At 38.7% G+C, this 21,880-nt stretch overlaps 1 protein-coding gene and 1 pseudogene across 1 annotated transcript in view; one reads left to right on the plus strand and one right to left on the minus strand.

Moving 5' to 3' along the window:
- The window catches only part of TUBGCP3 (tubulin gamma complex component 3), a 93,571-nt gene that overhangs the window by 14,547 nt on the left and 57,144 nt on the right, over window positions 1-21,880 (plus strand). Inside the window, exons 3-10 of the mRNA XM_053916331.1 lie at window positions 3,402-3,469; window positions 9,900-9,977; window positions 10,861-11,075; window positions 13,187-13,362; window positions 15,470-15,588; window positions 16,365-16,490; window positions 19,560-19,628; window positions 19,995-20,127. Of these exons, the coding sequence (XP_053772306.1) occupies window positions 3,402-3,469; window positions 9,900-9,977; window positions 10,861-11,075; window positions 13,187-13,362; window positions 15,470-15,588; window positions 16,365-16,490; window positions 19,560-19,628; window positions 19,995-20,127 (984 nt within the window). The remainder of the gene's footprint in view (window positions 1-3,401; window positions 3,470-9,899; window positions 9,978-10,860; window positions 11,076-13,186; window positions 13,363-15,469; window positions 15,589-16,364; window positions 16,491-19,559; window positions 19,629-19,994; window positions 20,128-21,880) is intronic.
- LOC112321532 (ubiquitin-conjugating enzyme E2 L3 pseudogene) lies at window positions 2,170-3,260 on the minus strand (annotated as a pseudogene).

Raw genomic sequence — 21,880 nt, forward strand, 5'->3', positions numbered from 1 at the left:
GTAAAGTGGAGCTCTGCCTTCCTTCTGTACTGCGGAGTGTCTAAGGGAGGGAGGCTGTGAGCATGGGTACCCGCCGCCTGTGAGCACCGCTCTTGTCTGGCTAGAGAGTTGTTCTCTGGTGGCCAGTTCCCTCTCCTCAGTTTTCTGGACTGTGAGCCCAGCTCTAGCTGCCTGAAAAGCCACCTTTCCTTGAAGGTCAGTGGTCTTTCTCCTGGGGCCTCGCAGTTAAACTGTGCAAATGAAATGGGCTTTGGCTTATTTCTAAGCATGCTGGAAAACTGGTAATGACACCGGGGAGATCTGTTCTTAACAGCAGTTTCCCACCCCAGCTGTTGCATTATTAACTGCTCTTGACCAGTGCTCTGTGTGGATGCCCTTTTTCGGAGCTGTGTAACTGAGATAGTGAGATAGCTGGTGGTAGAGCTGAGGCTGTGGCATGTGAGTAAATGGGTCTGGTGTGGCTACATCTGCATGTTCAGAGCTTGATGAGCAATGCAAGTCTGAAATGAGGATTCTCCTGATATGAGTCAGATCTTGGTGTTACTTGGTGTTCCTTAAGGTAGAGGGGTAAAAATGCAGAATTTGTCCCCCTATTAACTTGTAAGAACTTACTTTCCTTTCTTGTCTATAAAACTGAATGTAAGAACACTATTCTTGAACCCTGATGATTATTACATTTAAGATTATTTTTATATTTTCGATTACTAGTGAGAACCACACCTAGTGGGTACTATATTAGCAGACCATTCCCTTTACAGATGTACATTTCCAGGCTTCCTGGTCTGAATTCAGAGTTAAATAACTGGCAGCTACGTTCTTGCAGTGAATACTGCAAGGAAGTCTTGGAATTTCTTTTTTTTAAGGATACAACTGTAACCATGTACAATCTTTTTCCTGTATGTCTTCTGTGTTTTTGAAACAAGTCTTGCTGTATATTGATGCTGCTTCTGCCTGTTCCCACCAGGTGCCCACAGCTTCTGTTCAGTACCCTTGCCATTAATGCCCCCGGCTCTGCTGTGACCCAGCTATAGTTTGTAGCATTACTGATGGCCCTCTCATATAATGGTCACTGTTGATCTATCATTTTAAAATACTTCTTAGACACAGTTTTTATAGTTTTAACATTTTTGAAATTTGGTTAGTTTTGTTAGATTAGCTGAGTTATGGTTGAGTTGGTATATTAGATTAGTTGAATTATGGTTGAGTTGGTATATTAGATTAGTTGAGTTATATGATGAGCTTATCATGTATGATAAAATTAAAAACTTTTTAGTTTCCTAATTTTTCACATTGATGAGTGGGGTACATTGTAACTAAAAATTTGTTATGCTGTGTTTAACAATCTCTTAGATGAAACTTTTTGGGAGTAAATATTTTGTGCTCATTTTTATTGGTATTATTTACTGTTGTTGCCCTGTGACAACAAATATCTATGAATTAGTGTCAGTCTCATTCTACAGAAGGAACATCACTGAATTTCATGGTTGTGTTCCTTTGGAGTATTTTTATGTAAGCTTTAAAAGATAGTAAGGTATATGAAATCTTAATTGCATTAGTTTCGTTGAATGCATTTTTGTAAGAATACATTTTAAAGATAGATTTACCTTTTGGCATAGGAAGACATGAAAGCACAGGTGTGAATAGGGTGATATGACCTACTGTGGTTCGTGTACTCGGTACACGATGCTGGCACCATTTCCTAGCTGATGAATATGAAAAAGTGTTGGATGTCAAGTCAGCCATTGTCTTTCTACAAAGGAGTTTGAACATTTAAAGCTAAATGAGGTTGGCTGATGAAATTTTAAGAAAGTGGTCCTGCTAAATTGGGATACATAAACACAAAGCTTCCTTAGAGGCTACTGAAGCTGTAAGCTAGCTTTTACAAGTGGTGCCTTTTCTCGTGGGTGTAACAGGGTTTCTTTGAGAGGCACCTGTGCACAGACGGTGTGTGCGATATTGTAGATGTGGGTGAGTGGGGCCCAAATCCTGTGTGTAGTCTTCCTGGAATAGAATAGAGCATTAACTTCGTATTTGTAATTGGGGCTTTTAGCATATTCATAAATGTGGTGGAAAGCCTTTGAAGATGTTTACTAATAGAATGAATTAGTGGATGAAAATTAGCTAATGAACTTTTGATTATTTTGAAACATAATTGACTGTTAAGTTTGCTGTATGTGTTAACAAAAATACTTAGAATGTATAGATTTAAGTCCAACTATTATGAATGCTATACTATTTTGTTATGCCCTTTGAATTTAGGATTCCAAAGATATTTTCACTTCGTATTTCTCCCTCTAGATAGCCATTATTGACTAGTTAAACTAATGGTAGTTTTCCTCACTGGACTGTTTATTGATATTTGTCGATAGAATCTAAAAGGTCTCATCATTTCTATTACTTTAGCTAATTTTTACATAAACTATTTGATTCCAGCCTAAAATTGTCCATGTTTTACAAATATCAGAGCAATTATGTGAATTGACCAAATTCACAAAACTGAAATGTCACTTACTATGTAGCTCTTTTGATTCTTTTTTAATTTTTTAATTTTTTTTTAGATTGAAGCAATGATTTTTAAAACAGAGAGCAGAACTAGAACATCTTAAATTTTTAATCCTTTCTTTACAGGTTACCTATGTCACTTTTGATTAAGAAAACTGTAGAAAGTTAGTAACTGCCACAAGCAAACGCCAGGTGGTGGCACGTGTCAGTCGCCACAGAGCCCTGCTTAGCGAGGGGTCTGAATGCACTGCCCGGGTCTCAGCTCACACTCGCTGGACTCAGTCACAGCAGGTTTTAGTCCACAGGTTGCTTTTCCCCATATTCTTTGTAAACTCTTCAGCGTTCTTACAGAATTTTTTACAGTCCTTAGAGTATTCTTCAGCTAGGTGAGCCCGAAGTGGGTGCTCGGGCTGGGGGTCGTTCACCAGTGCTATGAGGGACTGGATGACTTGGTCGGTTTTGGTTGCTGGCTTCCAGTTTTTAGCACTAATTACTGACAGACAAACCTGCCCCTTTTCATCAATGTTGGGGTGATAGATCTTTGTTTTAAATGTGATCTTCGGTGGTTTGAATGGATACTCTGCTAGAAAGTTGATTTCGATTCTGAAGGCCCCCTTATCATATGGAGGGTTGTCAGGAACAATAAGCCCTTGCCAAGTTAATAAATTAGCATCATCAACCTGGATGTTATGGAAGTTTTTCATCCCACATTTGAGGATTTCTTCAAGCTCCTTCATCAGCCTCCTGCTGGCCGCCATCTTGGATCTCTCTCTTTTGATTCTTAAGCTCAGGATTCTTTTTAGACTTCAGAGTTGTCAGTTTCTTTAGGTGAAATAATCTCATAAATATGAATTTTGGTGTACGTGATTAACATGCTTATTTTTTTTTCCAACTTACAGTTACTCGACAAAGAAGAGAAGCAGATGCTGCATTGTTTTCAGAACTCCACAGAAAACTTCATTCACAGGTATCATACAAGTATTCTGAGAGCCATTCCAGTATGAATGCTACGAAGCTATGAGAGTGATCTGGGAACGCTTGAACTTTTCTCTCTGGTATCATTAAACTTTTCTATACTGAGTAACGGCTTGTAGTTGTAGATGGAGTTTGCTTTTAAAAGATTTTCACTGCTGGAAGTAAGTTTTAACTGGATTTAATGCTAAATTGCTTATAAAGATGAATGAAACTACATTGGGAAAATAATAATCAGACTTATGTACACAATAAATATATATTACAGAGGCCTTAATTCTTTTACTGGGAGGAAGCACAGGCAGAAGCTTATCTTGTTGATATAGTTTATTGTTAACAGGTCCTAATTTGTACTGTTACAGTGAATAACTTAAAAAGTGATTTTGAACTTTTTGCGATTGGATGTTGATACTTGCACACAGTGGTTTTCTAACCTATTTTTATAAAAGTCTCTGCCAGGCTATATACCAATACATTAATTGATCTTAGGGTGGGATTTTTGTGATTCTGACTGTAAAGGATCTTAGTTCCTCTAGCTGCCTCTCTCCCACCTTTTATAGAGAAGAAAGTGAAATATAGAGAAGTTTAATACTTTGCTCAACAAACATTAGGTTAATGTTACAACAATGAAAATCCTTGAGTTGTGCCTAAGGCTGCTAGTTATTTACTCATTATTTTTCAGGTCTTCTTCTTCATTTGTAAAAATAAGCTTAAATTTATTTGCTGACCATTTTGACTGCTTTTGAATTCATCTTGACTCACTTGGATGCAATGTTTTAAGTGTGCTTTTTCTTCTTTGATAATACTTAGCTTGCTGGTAGTAGTCCCTGCCTGCTTCATTACCTCTTGTTTCCCCGTCCCTGTGCAGTTACACACAGCTCAGCGCTCAGTCCGTCTATCAGACTCTCTTCCGCAGACTGATCCTGTTTAATACCTGTTCTATGTTTAAAAAAAATCTGACACCACCTTCAAATATGTTGTTTGCTGACTTTTTTGTGCGTAGTTTTGTTTATTTTTGCAACTTTGTTCACTTTCCACCCCTTATACATCTTTGATTTTCTGAAACAACAGGACTCTTGCTGCACAGGTAGAATGTCTGCCCTCTTCTCGATGCTTGCAGGGCATTTTTACACAGACACTCCTTAGGAAATACTCACTGGAGCTTGCAGCGGGGCATCCTGGAAACTGAAATGAGAGCGTACTTTTAAAATTCCCTACCTCTAGGGCTCCATTCGTATCCCCCCACATACAACCTGTGTTTCCTTTGGTGCTCTCCCTTTTGGTGAAGAATGATAATACCATTCATCTACTGCCAAAGACTAGTGGATATCATCCTGACTCTAACCTCACTACCCAAGTTTGGTCTGTCCCCAAGTCTTACTGATTGTCCCTCTTACGCACGCCTCTCCTCTGTCCCTATGGAGTCAGACAGACCTAGGTTTGAATCCTGGCCTTCAGCTTTCATTAAGTTATTTAAGTTTCACCTCTGCTTCACTCAGTTGTGGAATGAAGAGAATAAACCTTGTGTCTCAGTGTGGTGTGATTATTATGGGATATGAGGCCCTGTTCTCTGGGCAGCAAGCCTCCTTTATTTTTTTGACTTTTTAAAAAAATATTTTATTGATTATGCTATTACAATTGTCCCAATTTTTTCCCCATTCCCCCCCCCCACTCGGCACCCCCCACTCCCTCACGCAATCCCCACACCATTGTTCATGTCCGTGTGTCATGCGTACAAGTTCTTAGGCTACTCCATTTCCTGTTCTATACTTTACGTCCCCATGGCTACTCTGTAACTGTATTTGTACTTCTCAATCTCCTTACCTCTTCACCCTTTCCCCCATGCCCCCCTCTATCTGGCAACCATCAAAACCCTCTCTGTATCCATGATTCTCTGTTCTTCTTTGTGTAGTTTATTTTTTAGATTCAATTGTTGATATATATTTATTGCTATTTTATTGTTCATACATTTGATCTTCTTTTTCTTAAATAAGTCCCTTTAACATTATATACAGTAATGGTTTGGTGATGATGAACTCCTTTAGTTTTTTCTTGTCTTGGAAGTTCTTTATTTGCCCTTTGATTCTAAGTGATGTCTTTGTTGGGTGGAGCAATCTTGGCTATAGGTCTCTGCTTTTCATGACACTGAATATTTCTTGTCAATCCCTTCTAGCCTGTAACTTTTCTTTTGAGGAATCAGCTGACAGTCTTATGGGAACTCCCTTGTAGGTAACTAACTGCTTTTCTCTTGCTGCTTTTAAGATTTTTTTCTTTATGTTCAACCTTAGGCATTTTAATTATGATGTGTCTTAGAGCGGGCTCTCTGCATCTATCTTGGTTGGGACTCTCTGTGCTTCCTGGACATGCATTCCCATTTCCTTCACCAAATTAGGGAAGTTTTCTTTCATTATTTTTTCAAATAGATTTCTAATTTCTTGCTCTTTCTCTCTTCCTTTTGGTACTCCTACTATGTGAATGTTGGAACATTTGAAGTTGTCCCTGAGGCTGCTTACACTATCCTTGTTTTTTTGGATTCTTTTTTCTTCTTATTGTTCTGATTGGTTGTTTTTTGCTTCCTTATGTTCCAGATCATTGATAGGATTCTCGGCTTCATCCACTTTACTGTTGTTTCCCTGTAAATTGTTCTTTATTTCAATGAGTGTATCCTTCGTTTCTGACTGGAGCTTTTTTATGCTCTTGAGGTCCTCACTAAGTTCCTTGAGCATCCTTATAACCAGTGTTTTGAACTCTGCATCTGATAGATTGCTTATCTTCATTTTGTTTAGTTCTTTTTCTGCATTTTGATTTGTTCTTTCATTTGGGCCATGTCTGTTTGTCTCCTTGTTTTTGCAGCCTCCCTGTGTTCGTTTCTGTGTGCCATATTTTGCTGTGTGTAATGTGCTCCTGTGTATAGTGAGCACCCACATTTTTGGTCCAGACTTTCAGGGAAATAATCTTCCATTTTAATTTTTTAAATCAATTTTTTATTTAATTATATTTAGAAACAAAACTTATTATCATATTTCAGGGTATTATTTTGCATATGGATCCTGTTATTGCTTTCTAGAGTTACACTTTTAACATATAAGCATACATAAAAGAATTAAACGCATTTATATAGGTACAGAATTAGCAGTATTCGTGTCTTATGCCCATCTTTATCTTCCCTCAAAAATTTGGGTGAGAAAGTGCACATTATACAAGGCAATATACGGTATTAGGTAAAGCTGCTATGACTCCCTATCTTGGTAGCATGGCCTAATGTAGTAGGTGTCCTGTAGGATCCAGTGGCACAGCCCCGTCTTGTCATCCAACTTGGGTACCTGAGGTGCACCCTTCGTGTGGGCTGAATACACCCTCCTTTTTAGTTGAGCCTTGATAGCTGTTGGCAGGTCAGTGGGAGGGATATACCCAGGCCATTTAGCTGCAAGGACCACTGACCATCTGTGGAGGATAAGCTGTGTAGGGATAGGGTGGTGGTGCTCTGATATGGTCTGTAGCTGTCCACTGGGTGTACAGGCTCTGGGGTTTCCCCAGGTGGTGCAAGCCAAGGTCAGCCTCCACCTGTGTTTTGCCTGGGCCACCCTGCATGAGCTGTTAATTGTGCTGGGCTTGGAGATTTCAGGCAAAGCCAAGCTGTGAGTCTAGGCTGGCTGCTACTAGTACTTGGCCTGGGGTGACTTAGCAAGACGTATAGGGGTCACCGAGGCTGAGGTTTGTTTGATAGGATTTAGGAAGTTGTAAAGCATGAGGCAATTCATATGGAAAAGTCACTGGTAACAGCTTGGGTGGGCCCAGTCAGTTTGGTGGGATGGAATCTCTGGGGATCTCCAGGGCAAGGCAAACAGTATTATCCAACAGATGGAGTCTCCGATGTGGCACCTGCCTGCCAGCTCTGTGGCTCTGTGAGGGGAGAGTTCCGACAAGGGACAATGGCTTCTTCCCACCTTTATGTCTGGGAGAAAGGTGTCCCCAGCTCTTGCCTTGATACCAGATGCTTGTTCCTCCCTCTTTGCCACTGGTGTCTTTCAAGTTGTTACTCTGGAGCTGGAGCTCAGAGGGAGTGAATCTGGGTAGGTGAGTCCATGTGTGGGTTTTTTAAGAGGAACTGCTTAGGACTTCAGAAGTTTTTTCCACTGACTCAATCCTTACCTATTTTTGCAGCCGAAAGTTATAGGGACTTACCTTCCTGTCACTGGAACCCTGGACTGTGGGCCCTAGTGTGAAGCTGCAACTCCTCGCTCCTGAGATGTCCCTCCCAAACTTTTATTCACCACATGTGGATGTGGGACCAGCCCTTTCCGCATCTCCATCTCTCCTGCCAGTCTGTATGGATGTGGTTGCTTTAATTCTGTAGTTGTCAGACTCCATTCAAGTAGATTTGTGATGGTTCTGAGTGATGGTGGTTTTATCTTTTAGTTGTAATTTTGATGTGGTTGTGTGAGGAGGTGAGCTGTGCTTACATCTGTGCTGCCATCTTGACTGGAAGTCTCATGACTCCAGCGGGCCTCCTTTCAGTGGCAGCTGCTGCTGACTGACAGTCCTCTGGTGCTTAAGGCAGGGGTGTCAAACTCATTTTCACTGGGGCCCACATCAGCCTTGTGGTTGCCTTCAAAGGGCCGAAATAATTTTAGGACTGTATAAATGTAACTACTCCTTACCTGTTAAGGAGGTGAAATTACATTTGGCCCTTTGAAGGCAACCACAAGGCTGATGTGGGCCCCAGTGAAAATGAGTTTGACACCCCTGGCTTGAGGAAACGGGATTGGTAGAGAGCAACTCTTTGGAGATAAGCAGACAATAGTTAGCTCCAGAGGCCCTGCTTATAGGGGGTTGTCACGGTTGCCTTAGCAGACACTCAGTCATTGAATCCCAGCTCAGCCTATGGTCATTTCCCCTACAGATGACTGTAGTTTCCTAAGTAGGGCCTGTGTGTCTTGCTTTATTGTAGTCCATCCTTCATGGAACTGTCAGTGAGTGAGTCCATTCACTTCCCTGCATAGAATCCTTCCCTGGTTGCCTGTTGCCTTTACCTTAAAATCCATTTTTTTGGTATAGCCTACAAGGACCTCTTTGATCTGATGCTTCATTCAATTTTCAGTTTCTATTTACATGTCTAGCTTCAGCCGAACTTATCTCTTTCAGTTCCTTGGAAAGACCATGCCTATCCCCCTCTCTGCCTTTGTATCACCCAATTTTCTAGGAGACTCATGTCTCTAGAAAGTCCTTTCCTGAGCCTGGAGTACTTGAGTGATCCTTCCATGTCTGAAATGTAATTTATCATACTGAAATAATCTGCCCGCTTGTCTTACTACTGGACTGAGGAGTCCATCGGAACTAGGCCTCTTCTGGGGACTTCATTGTTTCTGCTAAATTCTGTATGAATGAATTAAAAAAAAATATTTATTTTTAAAGAGAGGGGAAGGGAGGGAGAAAGAAGGAGAGAAATAATCTATGTACAAGATCGATTGCCTCTCACCAGGAACCTGTAGTGCAACCGAGGCATGTGCTTCGACTGGGAATTGAGCTGTTGACCTTTTGGTTTGCAGGCCAACGTTCAATCCACTGAGCCACACCAGCCAGGCATAAATCAGTTTTTTAAGTTAGACAATATTAAATACTGTGATGAGCTTATTCTTTAGAGGAATTTCCAAGGGACATTTTATATAATGAAGAACTTGTATAATGTAAGTAGCCATACCATAATTTGTTTTGTAAATAAAGGTATCGATGTATTCCGTCTTCCACATCCAAAAGGTGAGGCTGTATGAATAGAGTAGAATGCTCTGTAAATTCTGTTTAAATGTATTGCAGGTGGGCCGCTGTTCATGGTTGTAAATCAGGGCAGAGTGCTAGATAATGGAAAGTTAATGCAATTTGTAGGACAGCTTTACATAGAAACCTAGGGTTAGTTATCCTGACAACTAAGATCTTTAGTTTGGGTATGCATGAGGCCGAGACTTAGATCTTGCATTGTAGAATTAAAAAAAAATTTTTTTTTTATAATACTATATTTTTTGGCCTAAATGGGACATTAGTAAGAGGGGGCATCATATATTTTATGATGGCATTTTTCTTAAAATTACTATGTTTGGGAAGTTAGTTGTTATAAGAATTATTTCAAAGGGGAAAGATTGTTATTCAAGAATAGAGTAATTTAAAATATATGTTTTTTTATGGACTTTGGAGTTAGTTTTCAGGGGGTTAAAGGTTCCAAGGGTATTAACCTCTTGAGAACATCATCTCTAGCCTTCTGATGGATAGTGCTATTTGCAATGCTTGTAAAATAAACAAATTTTGATTTGATGTTACCACATGAATTTTAAAATGCATTTCTGTTTTGGAAATAAGAATATAATTTAGGAGAGAGGAGGATAAAACTGGAGAGTAATACATTTTTCTTTTAATGTTTTCTTTCCAAACAGGGCATTTTAAAAAATAAATGGTCAATTCTCTACCTCTTGCTAAGCCTTAGTGAAGATCCACGCAAGCAGCCAAACAAGGTGAGGGGCTCTCTTTTAGATGCTTAGTATCTTTTTAAAGGACACTTTGCATTTTTGTTGTGACAGTTATACCAAATTTTGGTAGGAATTGGCTTTTATACTTAAGAAAATAATGAGGGAAACAAAAAAACTGGTATAGTTCTCCAGGTGGTCATGGAAGGCCAAGAGATTTATTTATTTATTTTTTCATTTTTTTAAGGGCAATTTTAGTCACTGTTCTGTGTTTTCTTAAGATGTTTTTTAGAATTATGCTATCAAATGTAATACTGTTCAATTAAATAGGGTATAAACTATCAGTTTTCAAAATTTTTATTGTGTGAAGTTATTAATATTAGCATAGCTGCATAATTCTTTTAGCATTTCCTTGTGTTTTCAGAAAGCATCATGAATATTAATTAGTTATACCAGTGAAAACTTTGTTGTCACACAGGTTCAGTTTTTGACCTGTGCAGTGTTTGAAAGCAATTTGGCTTCTCTGTGTGCTAGAGAGTTTGTTAAAATTAAATACTCTGTAACAGAAATTTGAGTGCTTAAAAATTGAAGAGTGTGGGTGAATCATATTTATATCTAAAGCCTTATTCTGAGTAATGAGCATTCTTTTATTATATAAGAATGTCAAATTTTTATAAATATTTGAGTAATTATTTGAGTTTCAGTTTGCATGGATTCTGAATAAAGTGTAACTATCACACCATGTGGGAGTTTTAGAGTTCAGAAAACTTCCTAAAACTGTATCATATTTCAAAAGTGTAACAACTAATTTCCTGTTTAGTAAGTGCAAAATTAAGTAACAGAAATAGAACTAAAATCTAAACTTTAATTGCCTTTGTTGTTTTGGGAAAAGTGTTCTGTAATTTTGTATCTTCATTTTAATTTTTTTCAGGTTTCTAGCTATGCCACGTTATTTGCCCAAGCATTACCAAGAGATGCACACTCGACTCCCTACTACTACGCCAGGCCTCAGACTCTCCCGCTGAACTACCAGGATCGCAGCACCCAGTCAGCGCAGAGCTCTGGCAGTATGGGAAGCAGCGGCATCAGCAGTATAAGCATGCATCCCCTAAATGGCCCGACCCCCACCCCACAGTCTCTTCCGGGGTAAATCAAGCTTATATACATAGATTCCTGATATAGTAGAAATGGGAAAATCACTACTTTTCATCAGGCATTTTGTGTTCACAAAAACCATCTTTAGAGGCTTGTATGTGCCAGGAATGTTCTTGGCACTCTCTCTGATATATTTTGTCTTTGGATTTTACTTTCCCTAAAAACTCCATTTCAGATAGGAATTCTTTCCACTTCTAATCTTAGTTAACTGTAGATTTTTGGCCAACTCTCAACCTGTTAAGGCAAATGCATTTTAGTAAGGACCTAGTTCTTCAGCATCATGAGGTAACTGATTGACATTTCTCTTGCTATTTTCTCATCTTTATCTCTCAGTGAATATTATCCCCTTCATTGATGTATGTTATTCTTTTCAGGGAATTATTTTTAATAAATGTAAATTAAAATAAATGTGTCTCATCCTCAAATGCTGAGATCTTCAAACTAAGAATTAGGGCATCTTACAGTGCAAGTGAATTAAGATGAGGAACTACGGGAGCACACAAGTAAGATGTTACTTTGAAGTTTAACCTGCTGTCACATCTGAGTACATTTTGAGGAAATAACAGACTTTATGGTTGAGAATACAGTAGATGCCAGTGCGTAAATGCACTTAGAACGTTGTTATTTTTTTTTTACATGCACATTTTTATGTATAGTTCATTCTTGGAAATCACAGTAAAACAGACTGTTATAAAGTGGATATTTTTCCAGAAGAATAGTGACTAAGGATTCACCATCAAATGATGTTTTTCACATGAATGTAATATAATTATTACTCATTGTGTGACTTAATAAAATTATGTGCAAGTTACTAGAAAATAGAATGTGTGTAACACACACGGCTTATAAATGGAGTCTAGAGTTCTAGAAAGACAGCGTAATACATTCTACAAATCTCAAAATTGTATTCTGGCTAAAAGAATAAACAGACTTACTCATTTCCACATTAAAATTTGAAATAATTGTCATGAGATGAGAAAAGCTTTATAGAGAACTTTGAACTGAAGTGGTCTTTTAGAATTTTTCTCTTAAATTTAGAACTGTATTCAATGATGTAGTTTTAGTAGTTGTTGATGACATTTTGTCCCCATTGACAATAAAAAAAAAAGTAAGAGCAGTTTCAGGTTTTTGTTTTCCTCTCTTACTTCATCAGTGGGTTATAGGTGGACCCACCAATATTTTACCAGTAGTAAATCAGAGCTTTGCTGCTTAGAAACAGTGGTATTGTTGAAATTTTTGTTTTTGCATTTTGCAGTCCTGGGAGGTGATGATTATGTTACAGTTTTCAAAATATATGTTAATGGAAATCAACTATTGAGTTCTTAGATCTTCAAAGAGCATTTCGACATAGTCTCCCAATTAAAAGCTGACTTTTAGACATTGGATGTGCTTTTGCCTTAGATTTTGTTTGTACATTTGTAGATTTTTTAAAAAGATTTTATTTATTTATTTTTAGAGAGGGGAAGGGAGGGAGAAGGAGGGAGAGAAACATCAATATGTGGTTGCCTCTCCCATACCCTACTAGGAACCTGGCTCACAACCCAGGCATGTGCTGTAGACTGGGAATCGAACTGGCAACCCTTTGGTTTGCAAGCTGGCACTCTGTTCACTGAGCCATACCAGTCAGGGCTTGTTTGTACATTTTTTAAGTTAATTACAAATTAGAATTTTTTTTCCCTATGGAATACCATGAAGGCTGGGAGACAAGTGAGGACAGGGAAAAGGGACAGTATTCTAGGTATTTTCACTCCTGTGCTCAGCAAATGTTGAGTGAGTGAATGGTGTTAATATTGAAATTAAAATTAGTAGTGAATTTCAAAGTGGTTTTAGATGAGTAGTGTATGTTATGTGTTTGTAAAGAAAAGTCAAATAGATTTTGGTTTTTATGGTAAGAAATGTGTGTGGAGGTGGAAGTAAGAACCTGAATGTCAGACTGATCATTATTGTTATATTTGGGTACGGTTAAGTCAGTTGCTTGCCTCTGACTTATAAGATTATGTAATTCAGTGTAGTAACACAAGAAAAATTCCTGGAACTGTTTTTGGCTCTTCGGTGAATAGCCTGGGTATTTGAAGATATAAAATGCTCCTTTCTTTTTTTAGACAGTCTCATCAAACTCCAGGAGTAGGAGGAGACTGTCTTCGACAGCAATTGGGGTCACGTCTTGCATGGACATTAAGTGCAAACCAGCCCTCTTTACAAACCACTACCTCAAAAGGTATCCCCAATACTGTTTCTCGCAATATGACAAGGCCAAGGAGAGATGGGGATGCAGGTGGTGAGTAATGATATATAGCTTTACTTTTTTGAATGTAGCTTGTTTTTGAACATTTAGAATTTATGCTTCCCTTATTTTGAAATACTGATTAGGAACTTCTGCTTATCTTGTAAGTGGTTTCTTGTTCTCATGATGAAGTTCAGAATCCTAAATATGGTCTGTGGTGCCTTGGGAAGTCTAGTTTTGTCACCCCATGTTACCCTGACCTTGTTTTCACTAGCGCCACCTGCTTTTCAGGTCGCTGTCTGAGTGGTTTCCTCCGTCTGGATCTCTTCTCTTCCTTGTCACATTCGCCTTCTCTTTTTATTTTGCCTTTCTTCCTGGGAAGGCACCTCCAGGCTGGGTCAGGCGCTGCAGCACAAGTGACTGTCTTCCACCACAGTCTAAGTTCCATGAGGAAGGTCCATTTCTGTCTTGTTCCCGGTGCTAGTAACTAGCATACTGCCTAGAACGATGAAGAAACTCTTTGTGGATTTATTTGGTGGTTAAGCGAATGCCCCACTGAGTTTTAAAACTGTTAGATTCCAAAGAAAGTTTGGGTTTCTTACATGAGGACACCACAAATAGCAATAGTTGGAACATGATTATCCTGAAAAACAAAAGAATGGGCTTTTTTTGTTGGTTCATAATCTGCTGATTCTGAAATCCCTCCAACTATTTCCTGTGTAGGATGGGAGGATGAGCTGTGTCTTGTAGACTTGTGAGGACGTTCGTACACAGCTTGGCCTGCCCCCGTGTAGCTGCTCTTAGTGGCCTAGTTTGCTGTTCTGTGACAGCTGACTGCTGTGTACTCTTGGCTTAGAAGCTAGTTTCTAGGTGGAGTCAGAGTGCATTCTCTGCTTTTTGTTTGCTGTGATTCCTGATCACTAAACAGTGTCTTCAAACCTGTATTCTATACAAAACTAAGGGATAAAAGGACTTAAAGATATATTTAATTACTCCAAAAGAGCAGGAGAAGTAAAAAGGAAGAAAGGACTGGGATAAATAAAAAATATGCCCGAAAAAGGTAAATTTAAATCCAAACATATTGGTAATTACAGTAAATTCATGGGGGTAGACACTTTGTTTAAAAGATTAGAACAAATGCTATTTAGATAATTATGCTCACAAGAGACATTTTAAATATAGGGACACAAATAGACTAAAAGTAAGTGGATGGAAAAAGTACCTCTTACAAACACTAACCATGAGAAAAGGGTGGCTCTATTTAAAGTTGATAGTGGCAGGAATGTTAGAAAAGACAGGAAGACATTTCATAACAATGGAAGGGTCAGTTCTTTGGGGAGAAATGCTCCTAAATATATATATTCACCTATTGACAAGCTTCAAATGCAGAAAGAAAAACTGAAATAACTGCAAAGAAAACAGACAAATCCACAATTACAATTGGAAAATTGAACTTCTCTCTCTTAGTAATCGGAAAAAGTAGATAAAAATGGTCAATCATGATAGATAAGGGTTGAATAGTACTATTGCCAAATTGATATCATTGATATTTACAGAATATTATGCCCACCCCTGAAAACCAAACCTGTCCTCGCGGTTGGACTGTGCTGTCTGGGTTCTCAGGGTGCTGATCCCACGTCTATACTCTGATTCACTTTCTCTCCCACTTACATACTGGCTTTCTGGGCACGGCCCCCTTGTTATTATTTTGAGTAACACCTAAGTTCTGACTTAGCTTTTGTCCCAAGGTTTGTGCAAATTATAAATAACTTTTCTGCTGTATTAACTCCTTTTTATGGGTATTGGGAGTGGACCAAGGTTTGTACACTACCTGTGTAGTAAGCCAGTTTTTCCAAACAGCATTTGAAATAATTATCCATGCTTTTGTGATTGATTCGTGTTGCTCTTTGATTATATATTGTTTCCACAGATTGCATTGTCTTTTTAAAAGACTTTTTTGTACAATCACATGATCTCTGTATCCTTTTCAGAAAATTTTTGTTTCTAATAACTTCATACTCTTCATCTTCAGCTCATTTACTTAGTTTTTAATTTCTGTCTGAATGCAAATATATGATCTGGAACTAATTGTGTCATAAGATATATTTCATCTTAAAATGTCTTCTGCAGTAATTACTCTCTTATGAAAACCACTTTGTAGGTACTGTGGAAGTTACCGAGGCAGCCCTTGTCAGAGACATTTTGTACGTATTCCAGGGCATAGATGGCAAAATCATCAAGATGAACAACACTGAGAATTGTTACAAAGCAGAGGGGAAGGTATGGTAACTAAAACCCCGTCTAAAATAATGAAAAGATAACTGTGACTAAGACTAGATAGGAGCTATTAATTTGTGAGGTGTTATTGGAATAATGAGGGCTGGGTTTACACAAGTTGTGTGTACCAGTTAAGTTGCACCATTAAGTTCTGGCTTATATTTCCCTGTGTAGTTTATGACTTGTGTAATCTTATTACAGGGCCCTTTGTCAGCCTTTCTTACCCTTTTGCATCCTTTCCCTTGTGCTTCTTCCTTTCCTTTTTGTCACTGATGCAGTCACCCCACTTAGCTGATTTCTGTATCCCGTGATGATGATGTCAGAGGTACCTGAGGGACAGGGGTGGTTTGGCATCTCTGCTGTTGATGTTGGCTTCCACATAAGGTGGCTTTGCTTGCTTTTGCTTTCATATTCTAGAATGTGCCTTTCTCACAGCCCCTTCTTGTTGATGTTGTGTCCTTCTGCACCTCTCAGCTGTTCACAGGGTGACTGACATCACAGACTGTCCCTGCTATGCTGGGGGACCCTGGCCAGTCACTCGCTGGGTTCATGCTACGTGACCTTAACATTTATTTGTAGGTGTTTTGCTTCCTTGCCTGTTACCTGATGCTTTTTGTTTTTCAGAATCTCATTGTTTTCACTTTAATGATAGCATATTAGTTATTTGTAAGTTAAATGTGTTGAAGCCTAAGAATTATAGTATTAAAAATACAAATGGTTGAGAAAATTAATTAAAATTCCAGTGTTAATTTTTAACTCTTGATATATTTACTTTTTAGGCAAACCTAAATAAATCTTTGAGGGATACTACAACCAGACTTGCTGAATTGGGATGGTTGCACAATAAAATCAGAAAATACACAGACCAGAGGAGTCTGGACCGTTCATTTGGACTTGTAGGTCAGGTGTGTATGTTCATTAGTACTAGAACATTTGGAATGCTGTTCTCCTTGGGAAATGCTTAACTTACTTAAAAGCTTATGAAAATAATTCTTAAGAAGGTTCTTTTTAAATAAAGAAGCTTTACTATTATATCCATTCAAGAAAATGGACACCACAATAGGTACTGACAAAAATAATCAAATATAGCAAATTGTTTATATAGCTATTGGAGGACCACAAAAGCAAAAAAATACAAATGCTAATTAAAACAGGTAAAACTGGGGAGCAGAGAGAAGGTGTTGAGATTGTCGGAATCCGGTAGATCAGAAGAGGGGCTCTCAGCAGAAACAGCACTCTGAGGAGGGGCTTGCTGGGACACAGTCCTGTGGATTTGGGAATGCTCCAGAACAGAAGCTAGAGATGGAAACCAACTGTTGCTGCTGGCCTGAATGGTCACAGCTGGGTTAGTGTGTAACTGGTCCTTCATCTCTTGTTGCCCCTGCAACCTGACAGGAGGCAGCCAACAAAGAAGAAGTGAAGTTGACAGAGTCCCACGCCCTTTTAGTGGTTAAGCAGCATAGGATTTTGCCCTCAGGTTGATTCTTGGGCAGTCATTATTTCTAATGAAGTCTTCAAAAAATTGCCGAGAGGGAGAGCAAGTCGGAAGTAAACCACACTATCAGCACCGCACAGCACAGCAGCATGGCTCTGAAGTGAAACACTGGCTTCACCCTTTAATAGTTATGTCATCTTGCACAAGTTCCCTCCTCTTGGCCTTCATTTCTGTGTATGTAGAATGGAGGTGATGATAATATATGTAAGATGTTGATAACCTCCAAGGGGTTTAGCACTAGGAGACAGTGCCTAGATAGCTGCTGTCCCGAGCCCAGCACTGCTGTTCAGACCATTTACCAGTGTAGAGCATTGGCTAGATGAGTCAGGGACCCTTCCCTCTCACCTTAATGCAGATGGGGATTAGGCCTTCAGGACTCCGCCTGGTTTTAATGGTACATGGAGTTTGCAAGCCAGGGGAGCCCAATGGCCGTCCCTCCCACAGCATGTTCTTATTTCTAAGTTTTTCCTATTCAAAAGGAACCATTTTATCATATCTTTTTATCATTACTTCATGAATGCAAATTCCACTGATATGTCTTACTCAGTATAATAGATATGAAGTAAAACAAACACAAAATAAATACAGGAAAAATAAGTAAGCTATTACATAGATATTTCATTAAGTTGATTGATAATCACTATAGTCGTGTCATGTAGTATTTTATAGTACTGGATTTAAAAGCCTTTTCTCTCATTTGATTCTAATAACAGCCCTCTAAAATGAGCAGGGCAAATGTAATTAGCCCCATTTTGCAGATATAAAAGTTGAACTTCAGAAAGTTTAATTGATTTGTCCATGTTGTCCTGATTGGTAGAAGCAGATACAAGACCAGAATATGATGTGTAATTTCTGTAGTCTTTTGTGTTCCACTCTCATTTTCTGCTTTTTAAAATCACCACTGTGTACCCTCTAATGACTGAAGAAGGAGTGGTTCGGCTTGGGAGCAGAGCGCTGAGTGCTCTGGTCAGGGGCAGGGTAGGGGGGGTCGCGTGCTACAGTTAACACGGCTACTGCTGACTTCTGCCTGCTGTTCCAGCATGATTGTTAGCATTCCCCTTTTACTCAGCAGTGTCCTGGCTCTAGACGTACTGAATGAACAAATTTTATCTGTAAAGGAAGATAGTGTTTCCTAAGTCTGTGTCTTATATTTGCACTTTACTAAACCAAGGCGAGAACAGCCTCAGTTGACTGGAAACGTTTCATGGTGAATACACAGGGTGCTGAAATCCTCAGATTATAATTTTGTTGTTTTTGGTGGGAGATTACATAGAAGCTGACTTGTATAATCTTCCCTGTATTTTTGTTCTAAATGGTAGATTATGATTTATTTCTACTGATGAGCAGTTTTGTTTTTAATTTTTATGTGTTTGTGCATGTGTCTACCATGGGCACGGGGATGAGGTTTTTGTAAAAACAAACGTTGTGCCTGAAACATGCCATGTTGTTTTCTCTGTGGATGTTACTTAGCTGACCACTGAAGGAAGTCTCCCTTTGAGTCTGTAAAATTAGTATGTTTTCTGTTCCTTTTTATGGCTTCTGAGGAGGGAAGTGCTTATATTAGATGAAAATCCACAAAACATAAATACAGTAAAAATAGCCCTATAGATTACTGATTATGTATTGCCTTAAATTAAGCAGAAGAAGTATAGAGCCCGATACTAAAGAAAACAGGTTCTGTGTTTCGCAAGTTCTGTTCTAGGCTCTCTCGGAAACCAAAGCGTCCCATTGAGTATTTCTGGGTTTACATCCCAGAGTTTATTCCAGAAAGTTCTTGCCATAGGACTATGTGAAGGTCCTCCTTTCAGATTCTGATTTGACACTTTTTTAGCATTTCAGATTGGAGATATACAAAGAAGTTTTAATAATATGGATGGGAAAATAAGTAGTACAAACCAAAAAAAACCCCAACAAAACCCCCAAACTGGGAGAGAATTGGTATAAAGTTGCCAATTTAAATTTTTTTTCAATTAAAAACATTAAGTAAAATTATACTTTTAACTCTATTAATTTAGAAGGAACATAATTTTAAAATGAAAGATTATTGTCTAAAGTGAATATACTTGTAATTTTAACTTTGTTTTTCTCAATTCTTTATTTCTCTTCTCAAAGTTCATGCTAAGGGACAACGCTTCCCTAATGTTATTTAATATGCAGGAGTGGGCAAAAGTAGGTCTACAGTTGTAAGTACATGAACAGTTTAGACTCGTATTATTTATTTGTTATGGTATTATTTATTTGTATTATTTGTCTTATTTTATATTCTTTATGATTTAACTTTGAGGTAATCAGGGCTGGTAATTTAACATGCTTTTGCCCACCCCTGTGTACATTGTGCTGTTAACCGTATTAGAGGACGATTAGCAGAATTAGGATGTGTCGTGCAGGACACCTGGCCTTTGTCTGGCAGCGGTGTGCCTGTGCGGCTCAAGTGAGTTGCTGTGTAACGCCTGTACCGTGCTTACTCCTTTCTATGCAGAGCTTTTGTGCCGCCTTGCACCAAGAACTCAAAGAATACTACCGACTGCTCTCTGTTTTACATTCCCAGGTAAATACCTTGTTTTATTTTAATTTCTTCATGATTTGAAGTGTTACAAATGGCAGCTACATAGAATTTTAAAGTTTTTTCATACATTACTTTTATAAGAGAAAAATTTGTTCGATAATATGTTTGTAAGTTCTGGATATCTACAAAGTTTCACTGTATCCTAGAGGCAGTTAGTTGCTAATTTTCAGGTTAGTTGCTACCATCCAAACAGGTCATTTGTAGCTTGAAGGAACTTTTGTTCTTTCAGAGGAGATCCTTTGCTTTGTTTTTATAAGAATCCTCTCCATATTCACTTTACCTGGATTAAGAAATGATTGACTAAGTTAGTGACCTGAACTTACACATTACATATTTATTGTTTTTCAGCTACAGCTAGAGGATGATCAGGGTGTGAATTTGGGCCTTGAGAGTAGCTTAACACTTCGGCGCCTCCTTGTGTGGACATACGATCCCAAGATAAGACTGAAGACTCTTGCAGCCCTGGTGGACCACTGCCAAGGTTGTTTTGTGTCTGATGGACCTACTTTTTATTTCAAAGCAGGTTTTAGGGAATATCATCTGGGTTTATTTTTGTGCCTGTTTTGTAGCCTTAATAGCCATAAATATGCCGATGATTAAATACAAATTAATAGATACGAGCTTATGGGGGAAAATAACAAGTTACCAGTGTGGCCCAATATTTATAGTTGTGGAGGCTCAGGACTTCATTGGAATAAAGAAAGGAGGAGGTTTTTTAAAGATTTCTCTCTCTGACTCCCTTTTTGTAGTTTTTGGTATTACAGCTATTGATCTATATTCCTCTTTTATTTGTCTCTTAACCGGCAGCCTTTTCTAGGGTTTCCTTCCTCCTGAGGCTGTGGTCTATGTCTGGCTACATATTACAAGTTCCCATGTTTGCACGTCGGGTTTAGGTCTCTGCTAGGCTCTCAGTATGTATTTCTAGTTGCCTTTGGAACCTTTTTCTCTCACTGTTTGTACTGTCTTGGCCAAAACCTCTCTTTTGTTTTCTCATCTTTAACATGGGGGCACTAATAGTCGTGCTTCTTAGGATTGTTAGGACTAAATCAGATGTGAGATGCCAGTTGTCGGCCCATAGATCATGGCTCAGTGTTTGCTGCCATCTTCCTGTTGAATGATTCATAAAGACCAGAACTTCAGCATGTCAAAATCCAAGTTCATCATGTCATCCGTGCCCTGCCTTCCCAACCACCTGACACTCCCCCTCAAAAAAAGAAGTTGAACACAATGAATAACTATCTCTTTTCTCTCTAATTAACAGCACTCCCCATAATTAGATTCCTACCAGACTCCTCCTTTATATTCTCCCCAGTCCTCTTCCCCCATCTCTCTTAGTGTTTAGTTAGCCACTGAAGTCCTGATACCTCTGACTCCTTCACATGTTTCAAATCACTGCCTCTCCCAAACCAGTGTCATCAAAACAGGATACTGTTGAATTCTGCTCTGTGTCTTCTCTATGTGCTATTCAGTAACCTGCTCCTGACTCTGTCTTCAGCCTCACCTGCCTCCATTTTTGTGCATACATGCCAGAATAAGCTTATTAAAATCAGATCACATTAGTCCTTTTCTTAAAATCCTTCAGCAGACTAATAAAATCCTAGATCTTAACATAAGAAATTCTTCATGTGCTTATACTCTGGACTTGATTTCTGCCACTCCCAATACACCATACTGAGCTGTGCTCCCAGGACAGAGGGGACTGTTATCTCAATGTGGTGTAGTGTAGTGTAGTGGTTTTTTTTTTTTTTTTTTTAATTTTTTATTGTTATTCAATTATAGTTGTGTGGCTTTTCTCCCCATCCCTCCACCCCACCCCAGCCAAACCCCTGTCCCTCCCCCACTTCCACCCTCCCCCTTGATTTTGTCCATGTGTCCTTTATAGTAGTTCCTGTAATCTCCTCTCCTCACTGTCCCCTCCCCACTCCCCCCTGTCCATTGTTAGATTGTTCTTAACTTCAATGTCTCTGGTTATATTTTGTTTCCTTTTTTTTTTTTTTTTCTGTTTATTATGTTCCAGTTAAAGGTGAGATCATATGGTATTTGTCCCTCACCGTCTGGCTTATTTCACTTAACATAATGCTCTCCAGTTCCATCCATGCTGTTGCAAAGGGTATAAGCTCCTTCTTTCTCTCTGCTGCGTAGAATTCCATTGTGTAAATATACCATAGTTTTTGGATCCACTCGTTTGCTGATGGGCACTTAGGTTGCTTCCAGTACTTGGCTATTGTAAATTG

This window comes from Desmodus rotundus, chromosome 13 (assembly GCF_022682495.2).
Source record: "Desmodus rotundus isolate HL8 chromosome 13, HLdesRot8A.1, whole genome shotgun sequence".
NCBI classification, from domain to species: domain Eukaryota; kingdom Metazoa; phylum Chordata; class Mammalia; order Chiroptera; family Phyllostomidae; genus Desmodus; species Desmodus rotundus.